This window comes from Nycticebus coucang, chromosome 4, assembly GCF_027406575.1.
Source record: "Nycticebus coucang isolate mNycCou1 chromosome 4, mNycCou1.pri, whole genome shotgun sequence".
NCBI classification, from domain to species: Eukaryota; Metazoa; Chordata; class Mammalia; order Primates; family Lorisidae; genus Nycticebus; species Nycticebus coucang.
Window position 1 is genome coordinate 35,406,736 of NC_069783.1, and position 21,273 is coordinate 35,428,008.

General features: G+C 37.3%; 2 protein-coding genes across 5 annotated transcripts in view; one reads left to right on the top strand and one right to left on the bottom strand.

Annotated features, from left to right (window-relative positions):
• CEBPZ (CCAAT enhancer binding protein zeta) overlaps positions 1-5,165 on the bottom strand; it is a 24,992-nt gene extending 19,827 nt beyond the window's left edge. The window contains exons 1-2 of the mRNA XM_053589799.1: positions 4,972-5,165; positions 935-2,421 (exon numbers count right to left, since the gene is read on the bottom strand). Coding sequence (XP_053445774.1) covers positions 935-2,421; positions 4,972-5,127 — 1,643 coding nt within the window. The 5' untranslated portion in view covers positions 5,128-5,165. The remainder of the gene's footprint in view (positions 1-934; positions 2,422-4,971) is intronic.
• Positions 5,166-5,215: 50 nt separating this feature from the next.
• NDUFAF7 (NADH:ubiquinone oxidoreductase complex assembly factor 7) lies at positions 5,216-19,199 on the top strand. 4 transcript variants are annotated; one of them, XM_053589804.1, is made up of 10 exons: positions 5,216-5,323; positions 5,636-5,796; positions 7,670-7,750; positions 8,650-8,760; positions 12,497-12,710; positions 13,582-13,640; positions 14,683-14,793; positions 16,646-16,789; positions 18,323-18,496; positions 18,922-19,199. In XM_053589804.1, the coding sequence occupies exons 1-10, from the start codon at positions 5,269-5,271 to the stop codon at positions 19,135-19,137; spliced, it is 1,326 nt and encodes a 441-aa protein (XP_053445779.1). In that variant the 5' UTR covers positions 5,216-5,268; the 3' UTR covers positions 19,138-19,199. The 4 variants fall into 4 exon arrangements, with proteins under 4 accessions (XP_053445779.1, XP_053445780.1, XP_053445781.1 ...); XM_053589805.1 differs by lacking the exon at positions 7,670-7,750; XM_053589806.1 differs by lacking the exon at positions 5,636-5,796 and having other exon boundaries at positions 5,221-5,323.
• Positions 19,200-21,273: the final 2,074 nt, after the last annotated feature.

A 21,273-nucleotide genomic window follows, 5' to 3' on the forward strand; every position in this document is an offset into this window, starting at 1 on the left:
CACAAATACAATAAATTCTTGAACATAGCCTACTGGCTTACTTTTATGGTTCCAAGCTGTTTACACATTGTTTAAAATGTCATGTCTCCAGGGTAAATTGCAGGACAGCTGCAAAATCCAGCAAACAAAATCTTAACCTCAACGTTAAAAGAAAATCTAAGGCCGGTGCAGTGGCTCACGCCTGTAATCCCAGCACTACGGAGGCCTATGTGGGGTGGATTGTCTGAGCAGGAGCCAGAACTGTCTCTAAGAATAGCTGGGCATTGTGGCAGACATCTGTAGTCCCAGCTACTGGGGAGGCTGAGGCAAGAGGATGGCTTAAGCCCAAGAGTTTGAGGTTGCTGTTAAGTTGTGAAACCACAGCATTCTACCCAGGGTGACAAAGTGAGACTGTGTCTCAAAACAAAAAAGAAAATCCAAAACTGCAACCCCATAACAACACAGGAGGAAGATACAGGATTGAGGATAAGGCAACTTTAATTATACTTATTCTATTTCTTTAATATTCTAAAGATTTGCAACAGGGTGGGCACCTACAGCTAAGTGGTTAGAACGCTGACCCCCTGGACCACAGCTGACCGGTTTGAACCCTGCCCCAGGACTGCTAAACAAAGACAAAAAACCAAAAACCAAAAATAAAAAGGAAAAAAAAGAATATAAAGATTTAAAACAAACAGAGCAAGATGTTAATTTTGAAATATTAGGTATAGGATATGAATACTTTTTTTGGATTATTTTTCTGTACTTTAACTTCTTAAAATAATAAAAAAAAAACAACATATTTAAAGCATTTAATATACTTTGCACCTATCAGGGAAGTAAGGATTAAGTGACTCACTTTAAGTTGATGTGCAGCAAGTTCCTTTTAGGGGGGCCTAAAATCTAGTCTAAACTCTCTTTTCCTCACATTCATAGGCTGAAATGATATACTTACCTGTATAATGCTGTATAATATCGATCCGATATTGTATGCTGAGAATTCATTACTTGAAAAAGCAACATTAGAGCCTGCACACTGGTATTAAAATTCACCATATGCAGCACTTTAAATAGCGTGTCAACCTGTTCCCTCACTTTGTCATCACCACTCTTGGCATAAGGGTATGCCCTATTCACACCCGTTAAAAGGGCACTAAGCATTTTGGACTCAATATCTTTTTTCTTGATGCAAGTCCGAAAAAAACAAAAATAAAGAGTTATTAATTTGTTAGCCAATTCACTTTCTTCATGGGAGAGGACCATTTGATTTAAAAAGCAAATTGCATAATATTGAGCTTTAGGGCTGATATTTGAGCGAAAGAGTAGCCTTTCTACTTCACTACATACAACTCCTTTCATATTGGGATGTTTACTAAGTAATGTCTCTAACAGATGGGAGGCTTTTGTGGCTATTCTGCTCTGAGGATCTCCCAGTTTATTTACCAACTGAACAAGAAAAGCCTTTTCTTCCTCAGGCTTATTACAAAGAAGCTCATGAGCCACTGTAAGGGCTCGAGTTTTCGTGGTTACTAAGGTATCATGACTTAATGTTTCTAAGACCTGAACAAATTCAGCCACTAAGTGTTTCAGCTGGTGTTCAAAATACCACAGGATCAGTCTTCTATCTCTTGAGTCCTTGTTGCCACTGGACAACTGTTCTAGTTTGTTGAAAGGATGCTGGCTGAAAACCCGTAGCTTCCTACTATCTGGCAAAAGGTCTGTAATGAGTAATTCTTTGAAAGTATCCAAAGCCATGAGGCACTGCTGTTTGCTGCCCTTCTTTTTAACAAGGTTCACAAGAGTTTCTACAAACTGGAGTGTATGAACAGCATCATCCTGAATAAGAAGAATCATGGCTGCCATCCTGTCACCTAGTGTCCCTGACGACACAATTGCCTTCATCCAGGTGGAAGAAGCTCCCTTTTGATTATTTGTCTTACTTTTGAATAAGTTTATTTCATGCTCGTACAGCTTTTGAGCAAGAGTTCTGTACTTAGTCACAATGTCCGGAGGCTGGGATTCCAAAGAATATTCATTAGTATACTCCAGGTCATACCATTTGCCTCCAGGCTTTAGTAACAATGTCTGTCTCTCAAAAAATTCAAAGATGTCTTGCTTATCTTTCTTTACTTTTGGTTTGGCATTGCTGTTTTCATTGGAACATGGTTCTGGCCTACTCTTATTTTTCTCCTTATTGATTGATGTCTTTTGACTTTCTGCTGCATTTTGCTTTTTATCAGATACTTTTGCTTCTTTTTTGCTGGAATTTTCTTTTTCAGCTGGTTCATCTTCAGTTAAGAATGCTTTTGTATACTTGGCCAAATTAAGATTTTGAATAAATGCTTCCAATTCACCATGTTGCAGGTCATCAATTGTTCCTTTTTTGCCTCCATCCACCACTTCCTCATTCTCATCCAATGTAGCCAGCATAAGGTAATCTTGCTGCAAAATAACATAAATTAAAAATGTTATAAATGTAACAGTTCAGTTAACTCCAAAAGTTAATTTGAAATCTATCTCTTTGAAATCAATAAAATACAGTAGGCTGGGCAGGGTGGCTCACGCCTGTGATCCTAGCACTCTGGAAGGCTGAGGATAGACTGCTTGAGCTCAGGAGTTTGACATCAGCCTGAGCCAGACTGAGACCCTGACTCTAACCAATAGCCAGGCATTGTGGTGGGCACCTGTTGTCCCAGCTACTCTGGAGGATGAGGCAAGAGGATTCCTTGAGCACAGGAGTTTGAGGTTGCTGTGAGGTATGATGCCACAGCATTCTACCCAGGGGGACAAAGTGAGACTCTGTGTCAAAAAAGAAAAAAAATATATAGTTATTACGGTATTACTCAGGCTCCCACCCTATCCCAAATAAATATGTGATGGGTTTAAGATTTATTTATTTGAGACAGAGTCTCACTCAGTTGCCCTGGGGTTGAGCACTGTGGCATCAAAGCTCACAGCAACCTCAAACTCTTGGGCACAGGCCATCCCCTTGCCTCAGCCTCCCGAGTTGCTGGCACTACCGGCATCTGCCATAACGCCCAGCTAGTTTTTTTCTTTTTTCTTTTTAATAGAAACAGGGTCTTGCTTTGCTCAGGCTCATCTTGAACTTCTGAGCTTAGGCAATCCACCTGTCTCGGCCTCTTAGAGTGCTAGGATTACAGGTGTGAGCCACCATGCCTGGCCAGATCTAAGATTAAAATGTAAAAAATAACACCATAATATAATAGGAGAAAGTACAACATAATTAAAAAAATAATTTCAGAATAGGCAAAACCTTTTCAAATTTGACAAAAACTCATGGCCACAGAGGAAAGGACTGGTAAATTTATACTTCTCTCACACTCAAAACATAGAAATAAAAAAAAAAAAAAAATCAAAAAACAAGTAGTAACTAGGAGAAAATATTAGCAACTCATATCAAAGAAATTATACTTAAATCATTAATATAAAAGTTCCTACACATCAGTAAGTGACAAGCAATCCAATAAAAAATGTGCAAAAAGCTATCAGCAGTTCATACAAAAAGTTCTTTAAAAATATGAAAAGGTGTCCAACCTCACTGACATTTAGAGAAAGCTACATTATAAACACAACGATACACCCATTTTAAAATCTATCATATGAGCAAAGATAAAATTATGACAGGTGGTGCTGGAGAAGGAGGGGCACTTTCATACATGGTTGATGTGAATGTAAGCTACTGGCACAGCCTCTATGGAGGGAAATAAAACACAAATAGACACTGTGATTTTCGCAGCAATAAAACCAATGACATAGAACTTTATGCACTGACACAGAAAGGTCTCTATGACTAACAAAAATGCCCACAAAATACATAAAAAGGCATATATGGTACCACTTTCATATGCACAGATTAATATTTATTTGTTTGTAAAGGTACAGAATATCTCTGGGTGGAGTGGTGGTGGGGGGAAGACTTGTAAAATAATTGCCTCCTTTCAGGAAAAATGCATGACTGGAGATAAACGTGGGAAAGTAGACTTTTCATCACGTATCTTTTAAAATTCGCCTCTTCTATATATATATTACTTATTCTAAAATTAAATTAAATCCAAGCACAAACCAAACTAAATCTGCCTTTATAGGTTGTATTTCTTCCATCCCTCAACTCAATGCCCAAACATAACATTATTTTTAAAAAATTAGCTAAATTCTGCAGCATATTTCCTTAAAATCTTCAAATGGTTCTGAATAAAACTCAGAGCAAAAACCTACCCTCTTACCTCTTGGATCTCATTTCTTACTAGTCTCCCCTACCTCAGCTACCTGCCGTTTCTGCTGTTCTTGGAATAGGTTACCCACCCTTCTGCCTTAGACTATGCACTTGCTGTTCCATCTAACTAGAATGGCGTGTGGCTCACTTCTTCCTCGGTTGTTGGGTCAACCACAAGTGATGAGTTCTGCGATCATCTCAATTAAAATTGTAATGCCCTCTCTTATTCCTTATCCTCTTTCCTTGTTCCATTTTTCCCATAGCACTAGTCAGTGTCTGTGTACTATTTAAAGGTTTGTTTGCTGTTTCCCTCCCTTATTTACGAGGCACATGCTCAAAAAAAGGAGGCCTTTTAGAGCATATACAGGGCTTCATGTGAATGTACCCGTAAGAACAAAAACTAAAATCCTAACACTATTGGCGTTCAAAGCACTGATGCCACGAGGTCAAGAAAAACCAGTTCCATCCGACCCGCTAAAGTGATGGTTATACCATGCCAATAAAATGACATGGTAGAAGGGCTAGAAGCCCTCCTAAGAAGCGCTACCGCGAAAAACGTTCAATTAGAAACTTTCTTTTTGTAAACAGCAGTGGAAAGAAGCGCGGGTAAGCGCACTGAACCTATTCTGCAGCTAAGATTTGGGTCCGGTCGCCGTTCCTCTCCGCAGCGCGAGAGCGGCAGGCCATTCGCGGAGCCACACTGGGACCACTCTCGCCTCCCCGCGCCTGCCCCCTTCCCCGGAACCTGCGGCCGTTACCTTGGTGCCTCCGAGCCGTAACACTTCCTCAAGGGAGAACCCATTTTCGGCCTCACTGATATCTTCCTGATCGTCTTCGTCTGGATCTTCCACCGCCTCCTTCGGGCGCCAGGGCCGCTTGGCATGGAACTCTAAAGGTTCCTTCGCAGCCGCCATAGCTAGCGAAGCACACGCGCACTACCCTCAGCTTACTTCCACTTGGCTCCTGACGTACTTCCTTCCGGGGGCGTGTCCTCTCCCGGAAATGGCCTTAATTCCCAGACCCGGGACGGTGTACCGCCGCCTGCGAATGTTGGCATGAGAGTCCTGGTGAGGTTCGGCGCGGGGCCGCTGTGCGTCGCGGCGCGCACGGGTAAGCCTCCGGCCTGTAGAACCCTGGTTTCTGTGGAAACTGCAGGGGGCGCGTTCTTCAGCTGGGGGCTCCTGCCTGAAAGTGCTTTGGTCTGTAGAGTGGATGGAGTTCAGCTAGATGCCAAGTGACTGTGCTGTGCGGGCAAGTGCGAGCTGTCTCTGCGCCTCGTGGGCATGCTGCGCGCATCAGTCCACCTTCTGGCGTCGTGGCGAGGTTAAGGTTTAACGAGGCTGCTTTTAAAGTGTTCAGGGTGCTTGCACATACAGATACCAAATTTTATAATGTGGCCTGTTTAATCTATGTTTTTCACAGTTATTCCCTTTATATGGAGAGGAAAATACTTAAGCTCCGGGAATGAGCCGGCAGAAAACCCAGTGACGCCGATGCTGCGGCATCTTATGTACAAAATAAAGTCTACTGGCCCCATCACTGTGGCCGAGTACATGAAGGAGGTGTTGACCAACCCAGCCAAGGTATGGGTCGGGTGGACCGAGGACCAAGCCAGGGCTAGATTTGGAAGGTGTGAGTCAAGCTGGAGAAGCCCTAAAGTCTATAGGCCAGACAGTGGGGTTGCCTTCAAGGGGAAGAGCCCTCCCTAAAGACCTGGAGACAGGTAAATTGATCTATCAATTGGTCAGGGCTGGGTTAAGTAAAGGGCATTGCCAGTAAAGACAAGACACATTTCAGGGGTGTTTGGGAGACAGAATATAACCGATTGGATTTGTGAGGGAAGGATGACTTCACCTGATTGGGCTAATGGTAGATGGTGTAGACAATTGTTCTGAGAGAAGAGAATGCAAGAAGGGGAAGAATGAAGAGTTCAGTCTGATACATGAATTTGAAATATATGGGACTCTTAGGTAGAAATCCCCAGTAGGCAACTGGAAATAGTAATTTATTGCCTGGAAAGTTGTCTGTGTTCACATGGCTTTTTTGGGCTTTTTTAGGTTTTCTTGAGAATGGAGGGAGCCTAGGTCTTTACTGTTTTAGGATTAAGCACTGTCACCGCTTTCTGACCTATATTTACTTGTCTTTTTAGACTATTACACTCTGTCATTTTAGACTATTATGAACTTTTGGTGGGTTGAAGTAGGACATTATGGAATTCCGGGGTTGTTTTGGCTATTGGTGGTACATGTGGTGGTGTAAGTCTGGTGTTCAGAGGTTTACTCAAGGCAAGGATCTTTTCATTCCCCTGAAAGGTGGTTTAGGCTACTGTGGTTAAGATAGGTGGTTTAGGCTACTGTGGTGGTAGTAGAAATGGAGTGAGAGTGGACACACGTTTAACCCTGACTCAAGTATAAGAAAATTGATTCATGTAACTGAAAACGCTTGTACCCCCAGTAATATTTTGAGATAAAAAATGGAGTCAATATTTGCTGCTGGAATGGGTAAAAGAAAGGGCCAGATTCCTAGATTTTTTAGCTCTAGCAAGTAGGTTATGAGCAAGTGGTGCCATTTATTCCTAGACTTTTAGTTTGAGCAAGTAGGTTGAGCAAGTAGTGGCATTTATTGAGGTTAAGATGGACCAGGTATGGAAGAGTAGTGGGGACAGGGTCTACATCAAGAGCTGCATTTTACACATTATTGTGTTGGCAGTAACAGCCAGGTGGAGGTAGTAAGTAAGCAGCTGGCTATAAGAGTCTGCAGTTCAGGAGAAAGATTGGGTAGGCATGTATAAACGTGGTTGTCAACAGTATGTGGATGGTGTTTAAAGCCAAGGAACCAGGAAGAGTGTACTTAGATAAAGGAAGGTTTCCCAGCATTAAGACTTGAGGCAACTAAAATTTGAATTAGAGGCTCTTAATCTAGGGACCCTTGAATAGAAATGAGGGCATTCATGAACTTAGAAAAAAATTAATCTTTATTTTCATTAATTTGTACATGAAGTTTATCATTTTTGCAATTATTAACATAGGCGACAAGTAGCATCAGCAATACCTGTGACTTTGTCATCAGTAGAAATCACTGGTATTTTCCTATCACAGTAGAGTGATCACAGATATCGCAAACTGCCATTTTGCTCATGCTTACTTTAAAACTTTGTTAATTACTAGGTCTTTGGCTTGATTCTTTCTTTTAATATACTAGGAAAGAATATACAAAGGAGGCCAAACACTGTACACACATTTCAAGAAAGGAAAAAATAGTCTACTAGTTTTCTGAGGTGACTAAATATTACTTTATAAGATTTAGGTAAAGATATAGTGTTATCTTATTTAGAGGAGAGAACTTTCTTACCAAATAACTATTTCATTGTATACATTATATGATTTGGGGGGGGGGGTGTTTCAAAAAGCAGTTTTTGAAAATTAATTGTGTTCTCCATTTTTTCTTTTTATTCAGGGCTATTATGTGTACCGTGACATGCTAGGAGAAAAAGGAGATTTTATTACTTCACCTGAAATAAGTCAGATCTTTGGGGAGGTAATTTCTAATGTAAATGATGAAAGAAACTATTATCACAAACATTAGAGAGCAGATTAATCTGTATTATTCTGTGATAGTTTTTTATAGCCTTTTTTGTGATTTATCAAAAGTTTTAACATTTCAGTAGTTTATATACTAGAGAAATAGGCAATAGAGAAGGAATTAATAAAGAGGATATTTGCAAAGTTTATACTTCACTATAGAAAAGAGAATAGAGATAAAGAGAAGGAAATGCAAGTAAAGAGGGTAGAAAAAAGGAGAACCAGATGAAATATGAGAGTAGAAGGAGACGAAAGGAAAGGTGAGGAAAGAGGTATAAGAGTACTTAAGAAAGAGGAGAGAAAAGGTTAAAAAGAATACTGATGAATTAGTGGATTTAAGAGGAAATCATGGCCCCAGCCATGATTTCGCCGTAGTTAGAAGTCTCCCTTCAATGAACAGAATTCTAGTTTGTTTACTTCCATATAAGTGCCCTTGATAAGTTTAGAAATAGGAAATAGTGCATAAGAGGAAGTAGAATCCAGGTATTGAAAAATGTCAGTTATATTTAAGAGTCACGTAATTATTTAAATCATGTGAATATGAAGAAATGGCATAATCACATTTCACAAATCTATTTTCTTTCAAGTACTAGTACCTTTTGTTAATCATCTGTGTCTTGGGACCTTTTATAGTAGAGATTGCCTTATAACTATAATCTTCCTAAAGGGTGTATGTTGTGACAGAGTCCCAGGGAAGTTCTTATGTATGTATACATATATGTGAATATTAAATAACATGATTGTAAACATTTTGCGTTCCATTAATAGCATAAACTATACATTTATATAGAATTTTACATTGTCTAATCTTATACTTTATAAAAAGATATAATGTATTTTTTTTTCTTGTCACAGTTACTAGGGATATGGTTCATTAGTGAATGGATGGCCACTGGAAAAAGTATAGCTTTCCAGCTGGTGGAACTGGGTCCAGGTAGGGGTACCCTTGTGGGAGATATTTTAAGGGTAAGTAATAAAAGAATGTCTTTAATTCCCGTGTGGTTGACTCTTACTACTTCTGACTAAGTTTGCAAATTTTGTTGATTTCCTTGACTTTCAGTTCCTTAATGTTGTATTTCTCAGCTAAGATGCAATGTTAGAATAATGAATCTTTACTTGTCTGTAAGCTTAAAAAATGGAGGGGGGATAAATGTGAAAGCTAGAAATAGGAAACATTTGGAAGACATTATGAGAGACAGTACATATATTTATCTTCTGTGTAGTGAAAGTTTTTTTAATTATATAAAAAAGCTATAAAGGAAAAGATTAGTAATTTAAACTTTATTAAAATTAATAACTTTGTCTTTCTTTAAAGACACCATAATGATTAGATAATCCACAGAGTGTGAGAAGTTATTTGCAAACATAGCCAAAAAGAACTGAAGGTTAGAATATATAAAGAACTCCTTTAAATCGGTAAGATCATGCCAGAGATGTGAATAGGCCCTTTTTATGAAGACATAAAAGACGAAATCCATTAGGCTAATAGAAACAAAAAGATGCTTAGTCTCATTAGTAGTCAGGGAAATGAAAATTAAGTGCACAGTGAGATACCACTGTAACCCTGACCACATTGCAAAAATTAGAAAATCTGACAGCACCATGTATTGGTGAGAATGGGGATATGTGGACCGACCAAAGAGTACTTATAAGTGGCCAAGCAGTACTCTTAGACGAACAGCTTGTAAAGAGTATAATTTGGTACAACCATTTTGAAAAAGCTGTTGGGCACTATCTACTGACATGAAAGCTACTACATTGCATGATCTAGCAATTTGACTGCTAGTGATATCCCCTAGAGAAATTACCAGAAGACACATACAAGAAGATAGCAACCTTGTTTAAAATCACAGAACACTAGAGTGACCCAAATGCCTATCAGTGGGGAAACGGGTCACTAAATTGTGATACCCAAATCACTGATTAAGTTTCTAGGGCTCTATTTTATATTTCTTTAAATTGGCAAAGTTACTTGAATAAAACAGATTTAATAAGGTTTTCAAATATAATAATATTTTCTTGTTTACTTTAAAATCAAGTCCATAACCTTAAATATATATGAAGTATGCATTCTAGATTGAGTCTTAAGAATTCTTAAAAAGCCAAAGAATTTAGAAGAAATGTAAAGAAAATAGCCAAAGAAGTATTACCTATTTTTATTTTTGATTTTACCCTCTGAACGATTTTTCTCTTAGGAAGTGTTTTCCATGTGCATTTCATCTCAAAACTATGAAGTTACTAAAAAAGAAATGTTTTGTTTCCTTAAGTACTAAGTTATAACAGTTGGTATCTTTGACATTTTACTTTGATACATTTCTTTTTTTTTTTTTTTTTAATTGAGAGGGTACATCTTCATTCTTTCAAACTCAATGTTTTGGCTTGTGATTATCTTTCAAAAGTTTTTTAGAGCGATTTTTGTAAAACCATGGACAAGTCAAAAATTCATGTTATTGATTTTTTTTGTTGAGATAGGGTCTCCCTATGTTGCTCTCAGTACAGTGCTATGGCGTCATAGCTCACAGCTACCTCAAACTCCTGGGCTTAAGTGATTCTCTAGTCTCAGCCTCCCAAGCAGCTGGGACTACAGACACCCACCTCAACACCCGGATATTTTTTAGACATGGGGGTCTTGCTCTTGCTCAAGCTGGTCTCAAACTCCCGAGCTCAAGCAATCTGCTCAACTTGGCCGCCCAAAGTGCTAGGATTACAGGTGTACGCCCCTGCTCCTGGCTAAAAATTCATGTTATTTTTGAATAAGAATTCCATCTTAGAACCAGTGCAGCACAGACAGCTTGAAATATCAACAGAGTGTTTGGGAAGGATGTGACTAATGAAAGTGCAGTACATTATGGTTTGAGAAGTTCCATTCTGGTGATTTTAATCTTGAAAATGAGCCACATGATGATGATGATATGAAGATGATACTGTGAGACCAAAGTGGGTAATGATGAGCTGAAAGCTACAGCGCAGTGTTTTTCGATTTTTTTCAGTCTTATGGCACACTTGAACCGATAGTTAACTTCCACAGCACACTTAAATTATGTTGGTTAAAAAAAAAAAAAAAAAGTAAAAAAAATGTACTTACTGTGCTTTGAGCTCCTTTTTAAAATACTCTAATTAAAAATCTTTAAAACTTTTTGTGGCACACCTAAGATCCTCTTGCGGCATGTCAGTTGAAAAATCACTGCTATAGTGGAAGCAAATACATCTCAACCTATATGTGAATTAGCAGCAAGGTTTGACATTACTATTCTAACAATATTTGGCCATCTGAAACCAATTGGCAAGGTAAAGAAGCTAGAGAGGTGGGTTCGACGTGACGTAAAAAAACATCAGAAAAGACACGTCAAAGCTTGCCTTTCTTTACTGTCACATTATAAAGACAAACCATCTCTACACTATATTGTGTGTGGCAAAAAAGGGATTCTTTTTCACAATTGCAAGCATGTAGTACAATGGTGGGATAAAGGTGAAGTCCCGAAACACAATCCAAAATCAAATATTCATCAAAAAAAGCTAATGATATCTGTTTGGTAGTCCAGCGCTAGAATATCCAGTACGGCTTCATGACACCTAGTCAATTGATTAGAATGGATGTCTACTGCAACCTATTGGATGATGTGAGGATGCTTGTGATTAAGCAGCAGATTGGTCAACAGAGACAGGCCAACCTCTTGCAAGACAATGCTTGACCACATGTCACATAAACAACAGTCTCAAACTACAGAAGTTATACCTGAAAACTCTGTCTATTCACCAGACCCTGCACCAACTGACTATTACTACTTTCAGGCTTCGGATTGCTTCTTGCAGGGAAAAATATTAAATTCTCAACAAGCTGTGGAAAATGCCCTTCACGATTTCATCATCACTTACTCTCTAGGCTTCTTTGCTGCTGGCATACACTAGTGACCATGGAGATAGCAAAACTGTGTTGATAGTTTTGATGCATGCTCCAATTGTGCTGCTTCTAGAGATATAATAAACTAAACTTTTGATTCAAAATGGGACATTTCAGATTTAGTGACCTTGTTCATCTTGTCAGTCTTTATCTGCATGTTCATATCTTAAAAGTAGGAAGGAGATCACTGAAAATTAAATTTTAATGAAAAATAACATTGATACATTTTATTCTTTTGCCATTCAATTTTTAGAATTCAAAGACTGGTAAAATAATAGTATTTTCCTTTTTCCTTCACATATTTATGACAGTAAAAAAAAAAATGCTATGTGGGTGGCTAAAAATTGAAAATGTGATGGAATTTCAGAGTTAAACTCTCCAGTTATTAGCGTCATTCAGATTTGATTCTCTGAGGATAGTTTCATCATCTTGAAGATGAGATTATTTCATAGATATATAGACTTTATAAAATCAAGGCTATATACATTTTATTCCCTTAGTCTTTTTTTTAGATCCCCATAATCAGAATCATTGTTTTTATTGATGGATGCTAAATGTTCTCATTTGTTAATCATAATTTATCATTAGGAAGGCAAATTGGGCACTATTTGTTTCTTACATAAAGTGATGATTCTTATAGACTACTAGAGAGTGGCTTGAGGGAGAAACATTTTCTCTGAAACCAAACATTCCTTTTATTAAGACATGATTAAATTATTGGGGTAAGTGATTAGAAAATCTAAAATCTGCTTAACACATTGTATTTTGCCAGTATTTTTTTTTTCTTCTTTCCGTATTTAGGTGTTCAGTCAGCTTGGATCTGTACTGAAAAACTGTGACATTTCAATACATCTAGTGGAGGTGAGCCAAAAATTAAGTGAGATTCAAGCATTGACACTGACTGAAGAGAAGGTCCCATTAGAGCGAAGTGCTGGCTCTCCAGTATATATGAAAGGTGTTACTAAGTCTGGGATGCCAATTTTCTGGTATCGAGATCTGCAAGACGTTCCAACAGGTAATTACATAGACAAATGAAAGAATTTTGATCACATCCCCTCTCAGTAGTAGGACCATAACCTTTTACAGCAGTGGTTCTCAACCTTCCTAATGCTGCAAGCCTTTAATACAGTCCAAAGGGGTCGCGACCCACAGGTTGACAACCGCTGTTTTACAGTAATACCATAGATGAGTTATTGCTGCCAATTCCCTTATCCATAGAGAATAGCCTATTTTTTTCTAGAAATCATATTAGGAAATAAAATGGCCTGACATTAAGGTGCATTGTATGTCATGTGGTTTTGTAAAAACTAAACCAAACTGTAAGTCTCCATTGCACTTTTTAGGATTTCCCTGTAGCTAAGGTGGTGCTGATGATGAAGCAGTGTTGGTAGGTGGGCTTGGTTCAGTTATCCAGTCTTAAAAATCCTTACTTGTCTAAAGACAAGGAAGGAGTGGTGGCAAAATCCCTGCACTAGTCAGGAATATTGATGAAGCCCAGCTCAGACCTAAAGTGGTGTTATGATCTTGGGCAAGGCATCTAAGCCATTCCTAACCTCAGCCTTCTCAGATGATTTTATGAAATTCAAATTCCCTTCCAGCTAACAAGTTTGAGTTCTGATTTCTTTCAGGCCTGGTGATGAATAAAATATTTATTAATTCAGGTATTTCAGTTCTGTGATTCCATTATGTGGAAATTGAGAATAGAAATAATCGTTCCTTTGTATGTTCTCTATGAAGAGATAGATAATTTTATCGTAGTGATGATTATAGAAGTATCATGTGGTTCTGATACTGAAAGAATAGGCATTTTATTTTTTATAGTTAATGTTCACAGGAACTAATTAAGTGCCTTAAAATGCTGAAACATAATTCTTCTTTTTAAATAGGGTACAGCTTTTATCTTGCGCATGAATTTTTTGATGTTCTCCCTGTGCATAAGTTTCAGGTATGATGGGAAAAGTGTCATGTATATAAATGAATACCAAAGGCCTTGTATTGCAAGAAGGAATATTTATTGTATTTACTTAGTATACAAACATTACTTGTCAAAATTATTTTTAAATATTATTTGGAATTTTGGTGAACATAAATCATTAAAAAGCAAAAATGAAATGTTAAAGATCATTCTTAATTCTCCTGGGATAATTATTAAGGAATTTTAATTCTTCTGAGATAAAGATATCAGAGAATATAAGATAAGATATCAGAGAATATAAGATGGCAACTGGCAATGCATGAAAGATTTTACTTTAGCAAAAAAAATTTTTTAAGAGACAGGTCTGGATGGCGGCTGTGGCTCAAGGAGTAGGGTGCCGGTCCCATATGCCGGAGGTGGCGGGTTCAAACCCAGCCCCGGCCAAAAAAAAAAAAAAAAGAGACAGGTCTGACTGTGTTGCCCAGGCTGATCTCAAACTCAAGTAGCTGAGACAGCAAGCACTTTCCACCATGCTCAGTAGACTTCAGCAAATTTTTTAAATATTCAAAGATTATAGCTGGGCATTGTCCCAGATACTTGGGAGGCAAGAGGATCTCTTGAGCCTAAGAGTTTGAGGTTGCTAGGAGCTGTGATGCTACAGCATTCTACCCAGAGTGGACTCTGTCTTAAAAAAAAAAAAAAAAAAAAAAAATTCAAAGATTGAAGTTTTTAAGGCTAAGCGATTTCATTATCATGTAGCAGTCTGTCAGCAGAAGCTTCTGATGTTTCTCCTGAGTGTATTCTCCATTTTGGGGGCACTTTGCATGCTGCTTATCTCCTTATCTCCTACACTGTCATTTGTTATTCCTTCTCCCTTATAACATTAATAGTTTACATCTATCAGTCTACTCATATTCATATTGCTCAAAGGAAGTGAAGTAATGCCTTTATATAATTTTGAATAGTACTATAAATATTTATGGTTAAGAGGAGAAAGCAAATAGTTGCTTTTGAGAGGCAGTTTTCAGAATAAGTTGCAAAAATATGTTTTTATGTGTTACTTTGTATTTAGAAAACACCACAAGGATGGCGTGAAGTATTCATTGATGTTGATCCACAAGTTCCTGATAAACTGAGGTTTGTTTTGGCACCTTGTGTCACCCCAGCAGCAGCTTTCATACAAGTAAGAATACTTTCAAGTTTCTTTTATTGCTAACAGCATCTTCAAAGTCTTATTTACTGACTTACTATTTTAGAGTTCCTTTACAGGGGGAGTGGCTAGCAACATATGAGGGAGTTGCTTTTTACTGATGGTGAAAGTGCAGAGGCTGTAAAGTCAGGTTAAAATCATTTAAGTGTGTGTGACCTTAGTATGTAATAAGAGATAAAAGTTAATAAGCAGTTACTAAGCTAAGTCCCTTCCCTCTGTGTTAGCCCAGCTGCCTCATTGTCAAATGGTATTGGTAACTGTCGGATTTTTAGGAGGCGTTCAGTATCTTGTTGCCACTGGTCCGGGCCAGGACTGGCCAGGTCTCTGGCCCCCTGCTTATCTAGTTATGTTCCTGATGGAGACCACTATGCTGTTATCTTGCTCAGGAACAATTGCTCTTAGGTGCCTAAAGGCTATTTGCTTTAGCAGAAGGGAGAGAGAGAGAGAGAGAGAAGGGTGAAGTAGTCTTCTTCTTAGACCAGTGGTTCTCAATCTTCCTAATGCCGCAACCCTTTAATATAGTTCCTCATATTGTGGTGACCCCCAAACACAATAAAATTATTTTTGTTGCTACTTCATAACTGTAATTTTGCTGTTATGAATTGTAACGTAAATATCTGATATGCAGGATGTATTTAGGCGACCCCTGCGAAAGCGTCCTTCGACCCCCAAAGGGGTTGCGACCCACAGGTTGAGAACCGCTGTCTTAGAAGGATAGATTTTAGCAGTCTTTAGTAGAGAGATGCTGTGCAGGTGTTATGCAAGCTGGAGAAGTGACAGAGTCAAGAGTGAGCTGTCCATGATAGAATGTACATACGCTCCCCATGCCTTCTCTTGCAGCCTAATATAGAGCTGATCGCATGACGCTTAACACCACAGGTGTAGAGACTGTCAATTCACTAATGCTGTAATCTCACGAGCTCTCATGCCTGTTAAGAGAGCTAAATCCCTCCCCATGCCCTTACCAAGGTGTTCCATTATCCAGCTATACAGGTGTACTTGTAACTCTCACTCCTCCTTGCCATATGCTATAGGGGTTGCTATAGAGTGTCTGTAACAGCTAGTACAGACCTCTAGTAAGGTAACAATAACAGCTAACATTTATTGAGTACTTTGTATATGTACTATATTTTCTCCTTTAATTCTCGAAACTATATTAGGTATATTCTCAAAACAACTTTGGGCTAAAGTGTGGCTTTTTGCCATGCCTCCATGGATACCTAAATTAGATTCAGGTCACAGAATGGTGATTGATGATTGAACATTTTGAGGTAATAAGGTTCTCAGGTACATTGGCATTAATTAATAAGCTGATGTTTCTAGATGTAGGCATATAATTGGGATACTTTCTTGTCCCAACAGAGAGCATCATGATATACTTGCTTAACAGGGTCTGTTTTATTATATTGGATTTATACCATTTGTTCTGACAGTACAATTTTGTTCAGTGCCTGTTATGTGCCCTGCATTGTTCTAGGGAGACAAAAATCCCTTTCCCATACTTTGAATCTAGTGGAGTGTGTTTATGTGGTTTATGATGTAAAAGTAATTTTATGTTAAAATATGCACTTGGCCATCGGGGTTATTGGGAGGGCATTTGCCTTTTCATAAGAGATTAAAATGTTTGTGTAAACCAATTGGGTAGCCATCAAAGAACCAAGACTTGTATAAGAATATTATGTTGAAAGTTGAGTCTACAGAATATAATTTGTATTAGAAGGAATTTATTTCTATTAGAACGAAGAAATGCTCTCTGAAGAAAAGCCCTAAGGAAACAGTTCTTTTGAATGATGTGTTTTGGTTCTTTTACCTATTCTCTTACCAGCATGATGAAACAAGGGATCATGTTGAGGTGTGTCCTGATGCTGGTGTTATCATTCAGGAGCTTTCTCAACGCATCGCACTAACTGGGGGTGCTGCACTGATTGCTGATTACGGTCATGATGGAACAAAGACAGATACCTTCAGAGTATGTGTAATTCGGTAATGGGATCTGTTAGAATTTCACTGTTATATCTCAACCTTATTGAAGGTCTTTATCTTTGGTTTCTACAGTGCGTAGCATTGCTATGTTACATTACTTATAATCAGTGTTAATTGCATGATAATTTTATCTCTAGATCTTACTCCTCAATCCTAAGTCCACTTTCCAACTCTCCTATTTGAATAAGGTCTGAATTATTTATTTTTCCTTAGCTGTAGAACCTACTTTTGCATAGATCCTAGTTAACATCTGAATGATACAAATGGAAAGATTTCTTTACATTCTTAAACTTTTCTTAAACTTTTCTATCTGTCCCCCCTTCATTCAAAAAACTTTTTTTTTTTTTTTTTTGGTTGGGTGCAGTGGCTCACACCTATAATCCTTGTGAGGCCGAGGTGGGTGAATTGCCTGAACTCACAGGTTTGAGACCAGCCCGAGCAAAGAGCAGGACCCTGAATTTTTTAAAAAACAGCCAAGCATTGTGGCAGGCGCCTATAGTCCCAGCTACTTTAGGAGGCGGAGGCAAGAGAATTGCTTGAGCCTAAGAGTTTGAGGTTGCTGTGAGCTAGGACAGCACCGCACTCTACCAAGGGCGACAGTGAAACTCTGTCTCAAAAAAAAAAAAAAAAAAAATTGCAGTGCTACGCACTCCAATTTTTTGGAGAATTAACCTAGCTACTATAATCAAACTTTATCATATTTTCAATTAATCTTTTCCCCCTCTCCAGATGTATTCTTTTACCCCTTAAACATCCTTTCTGTTCAATTTACTTCAATTGAAATATATTTAACCAGAAGTCATTAGTCATTTCCAGGGGTCCTCAAATTGTGGCCCATGGGCCACATGAGGCAGTGATTGTATTTGTTCCCATTTTGTTGTTTTTTACTTCAAAATAAGATATGTGCAGTGTGCATAGGAATTTGTTCATAGTTTTCTTTTTTTTAAACTATAGTCTGGCCCTCCAACGGTCTGAGGGACAGTGAACTGGCCCCCTGTTTAAAAAGTTTGAGGACGTCCCGTATCTAGACTGTGGTTCTTTCTAACTTTATTGTATCTAATAATAACGTGGACAGCTTGTTACAAAAGCTGATTATCTAGCCTTACCTCCAGGATTCTGCCTGATCGGGAGTGGGAGGAGTCCAATAACATAATCTCAGGTGATTCTCATGCATATGATGGATATACTTTGTGAAACACTGCCTGCCTAGGTGTTCTCTGCATAACTATGAGAATTCATCTAAAGAATTAATGAGATCTCTATTCCATCACCACAGGCTTTAATAAAATGTTAAATAACTTTATGTTATGGGTAGTATATTTAGGCACTTAGATGTTGCACTTTACATTGAGTTTTCCACATAGTATTCATTTGAAGAAAGGATGCTCCTGTGTAGTCTGTAAATCACAGATTTAGGCCATGTTTTCCTTTTTAACAGTTGCTATGTAAAAATGTGATAGCATTTCCTTAATCTTGATAATGACAGTCATAAAAAAGCAAAAATTTCTTTATGTTCAAGGGATTTTGTGGCCACAAGCTTCATGATGTCTTAATTGCTCCAGGAACAGCAGATCTAACAGCTGATGTGGACTTCAGTTATTTGCGAAGAATAGCAAAGGGAAAAGTAGCCTCCCTCGGCCCAATAAAACAGCAAACATTTTTAAAAAATATGGGTATTGATGTTCGGCTCAAGGTAAGGTTTATCTTATTTCACTATAATTAAATATTTTGATCTCATAGTATTTCAAAATTACTTTAAACAAGTTTACTTGGCCTTAATACTCTTGTACCTCCTTTTGGGGTAGGATTCACACATTCAAGTAGTATTTTGTTCATTAAGAAAACTGTATTCATGGGTCTGAAATTTCTAATTGTTCTTAGGACACTTAAACCTTACTATAGATCAAAGCACTTGGGGATATTTGTTAAAAATGTAAATCTATAGGTTTGGGTCATAGCAACCTACATTTTTAAGAAGTACTGCATGATTCTCAGGTAATCAGAAATCACATTTAGAGCACCTACTTTACTGGAATATTTAAGAGTTGTTAGTATTGCTGCATACAATTATAAATTCTTTCTTCTGATTATTTTTGCTAAGAATTTTTTTCTTTTCAGGTCCTTTTAGATAAATCAGACGAGCCATCAGTAAGGCAGCAGTTACTTCATGGGTATGATATGTTAATGAATCCTAAGAAGATGGGAGAAAGATTTAACTTTTTTGCTTTGCTACCTCATCAGAGACTTCATGGTGGAATGCATCAGAAGAATACATGTCAGTCAAAACCCTCTGCATCCCCTGTGGCTGGGTTTAGTGAACTTGCTTGGCAGTGATATTTCAGCTTGGACTTTTTAGCCCTCAGTCTGCCTAAGAAATTAAAATAAAGGGAATACATCAGGTAATATAAGTGTTAAAAGTATTTTATCTCTTCATAGCCAGTTAAGAAATACTCCAGGTTGTATATAATACAACCAAAAATTATAAAATTTCAAGGGTTATATCTGACTTTTGGTACAAATATATGTTCTCAACTTAATGAAATAATTTTAAGTTATTGTGAAACTGAGTTTCCTTTAATTTATAAAGATAATTGCTGTGTATCTGTTTTATTTTGAGAAGTAAACACAAACCCTGATTAAATTAAAACTACAAACTACTTAAATGGCTATTTATGGGTACTGATAAAATAGATCTATATGTTATTCTTATAAAATGAGATAAAGCAGCATGCTCTGACACAGATCTCTTAAGATTCAGTAAGTGAAAAAAGTAGGATGTAAATGATCCCATTTTTGTTGTAGGGAAAAAACTACATTTAAATAAATACAAGTAAGGTTATAGTAAAAAACAGTACTCCTGGCACATGCTTGACATGTGAGAGTAAATGTAGACTACCTAGAAACAGTAATTTTCAACTCTACTGGAAGTTTACTGGTGCGTTAGAACAGTTGCTTTTGACGCTGCTTCTGCGTTTCACTGAAACCAAGATTAGTGTTCCCTCATACACTAAAGTAAAGGATGGTAGAGGCCTTATTTTTCAGATGCTGCCCAGCTTCAAGACATTCGTAAGTCACTCTGACTCTATTTATTTAAATAAATACTTAGTTGGGAGAAATTTTTTAAGAGGAAAATGTCACTTTCCAAATATGTAAAAGTTCTATAATTAAGGGGGAAGAGTCAGGCAATGCCTTATATCTTACAATCTCTATAATTTATTTTGATAATAGGTTAACTTTTCTAAATCTTCTAATAGTTAACAACTGTTAAATAATTTGGGTAGTAACTCTTGAAAAATTTATAGTTATAATTATTCCCAAATTTTCATTCCAAGAAATGAAACCTCCAGATAATCACCTTAAATTTAGTGTAAAAATGTAAAGGAGGTTTTTTTTTTTTAAATTTTTGTCAATTAAAACAAAATCACAGCGTTAGTTCTATTTATAAATATAATTTCCCAAAGAGTTCTATTACCAAGACTTGGAAAAATAACACAACCAAATAAAATTTTGTTTGGATACTTCTGCTAGAGATAGGCTTAGGTTTTCACATGGAAAAGTATGATGATATGGAAATACATTTTATTATCAAGGTTCTTTGGGTATATTTACAAGAAGTTGGATGTAACAAAAAAATATAAAAATGTACTGAACAATGTCATTATAGGCTACTTTGTACATTATCAAATACTTCAAGCAAACAATTATTTCTTATTCAACACAACTTGACTTTAAGACAAAAGGTTATATAGGTTATACAGTATCTGGAGTAGTTACTCAACTCCAAATATCTGACAGTGCCTTCGCAAAATTTTAGAAAACTTCTTAGGCATTCAGCAACAAACAAAAAAGAGTGCATTTAATTTCATGGCTTGTAAGTTTTGATTATGTTAAGTATTGCAAAAAAACATTCCAGTTGTTTTTCACCATATGTAGTAAAACTACAGTGGGTTGCCTAGTGACTCAGAATTGTTCCATTTTGTACATGTTGATATAAACAGACTTACTTTGGAGAAATCTGAGGAAGTCATCCTTTCCCATAGGGATAATAACATTTCTAAAATGTTTTTTCAAAATTAATTTGGTTTAATCTTTGAAACTCTTATATAAGAGCAAATTACCAAAAGACAGGGAATGTCTCTTAGAGATATTTGTGGTAGATAGTATAGCATAATAGTTAGAAGGGTTTAAGAGGGACTCTGGTGTCATACTGCCTAGGTTCAGATACACTTACTAACTGTAAATTTAGGCAGCTGATTAATCTCCCTGTGCCTTAATTTCCTTATCTGTAAAAAAGGTAATATACTTGCCCTATTGCTGTGAAGGTAAATTAAAACATAAAACAACTTAGAATACAGGGGCACTATATAATGTTTGCCACAATTCTCTCAAAGACATTTTTAGTCCTAGATAGGAGAGTAGCTTTAGGGATTCCTAAATTCCCTCTCAATCTATTCATATATAGGAACATTC

Coding starts and splice junctions, on each gene's coding strand:
- NDUFAF7 (XM_053589804.1), top strand. CDS start 5,269: ATGAGAGTCCTGGTGAGGTTCGGCGCGGGGCCGCTGTGCGTCGCGGCG. Junction 14,794..16,645: donor CAGCAGCAGCTTTCATACAA/GTAAGAATACTT, acceptor TTCTCTTACCAG/CATGATGAAACAAGGGATCA. Junction 18,497..18,921: donor GTATTGATGTTCGGCTCAAG/GTAAGGTTTATC, acceptor TTTTCTTTTCAG/GTCCTTTTAGATAAATCAGA.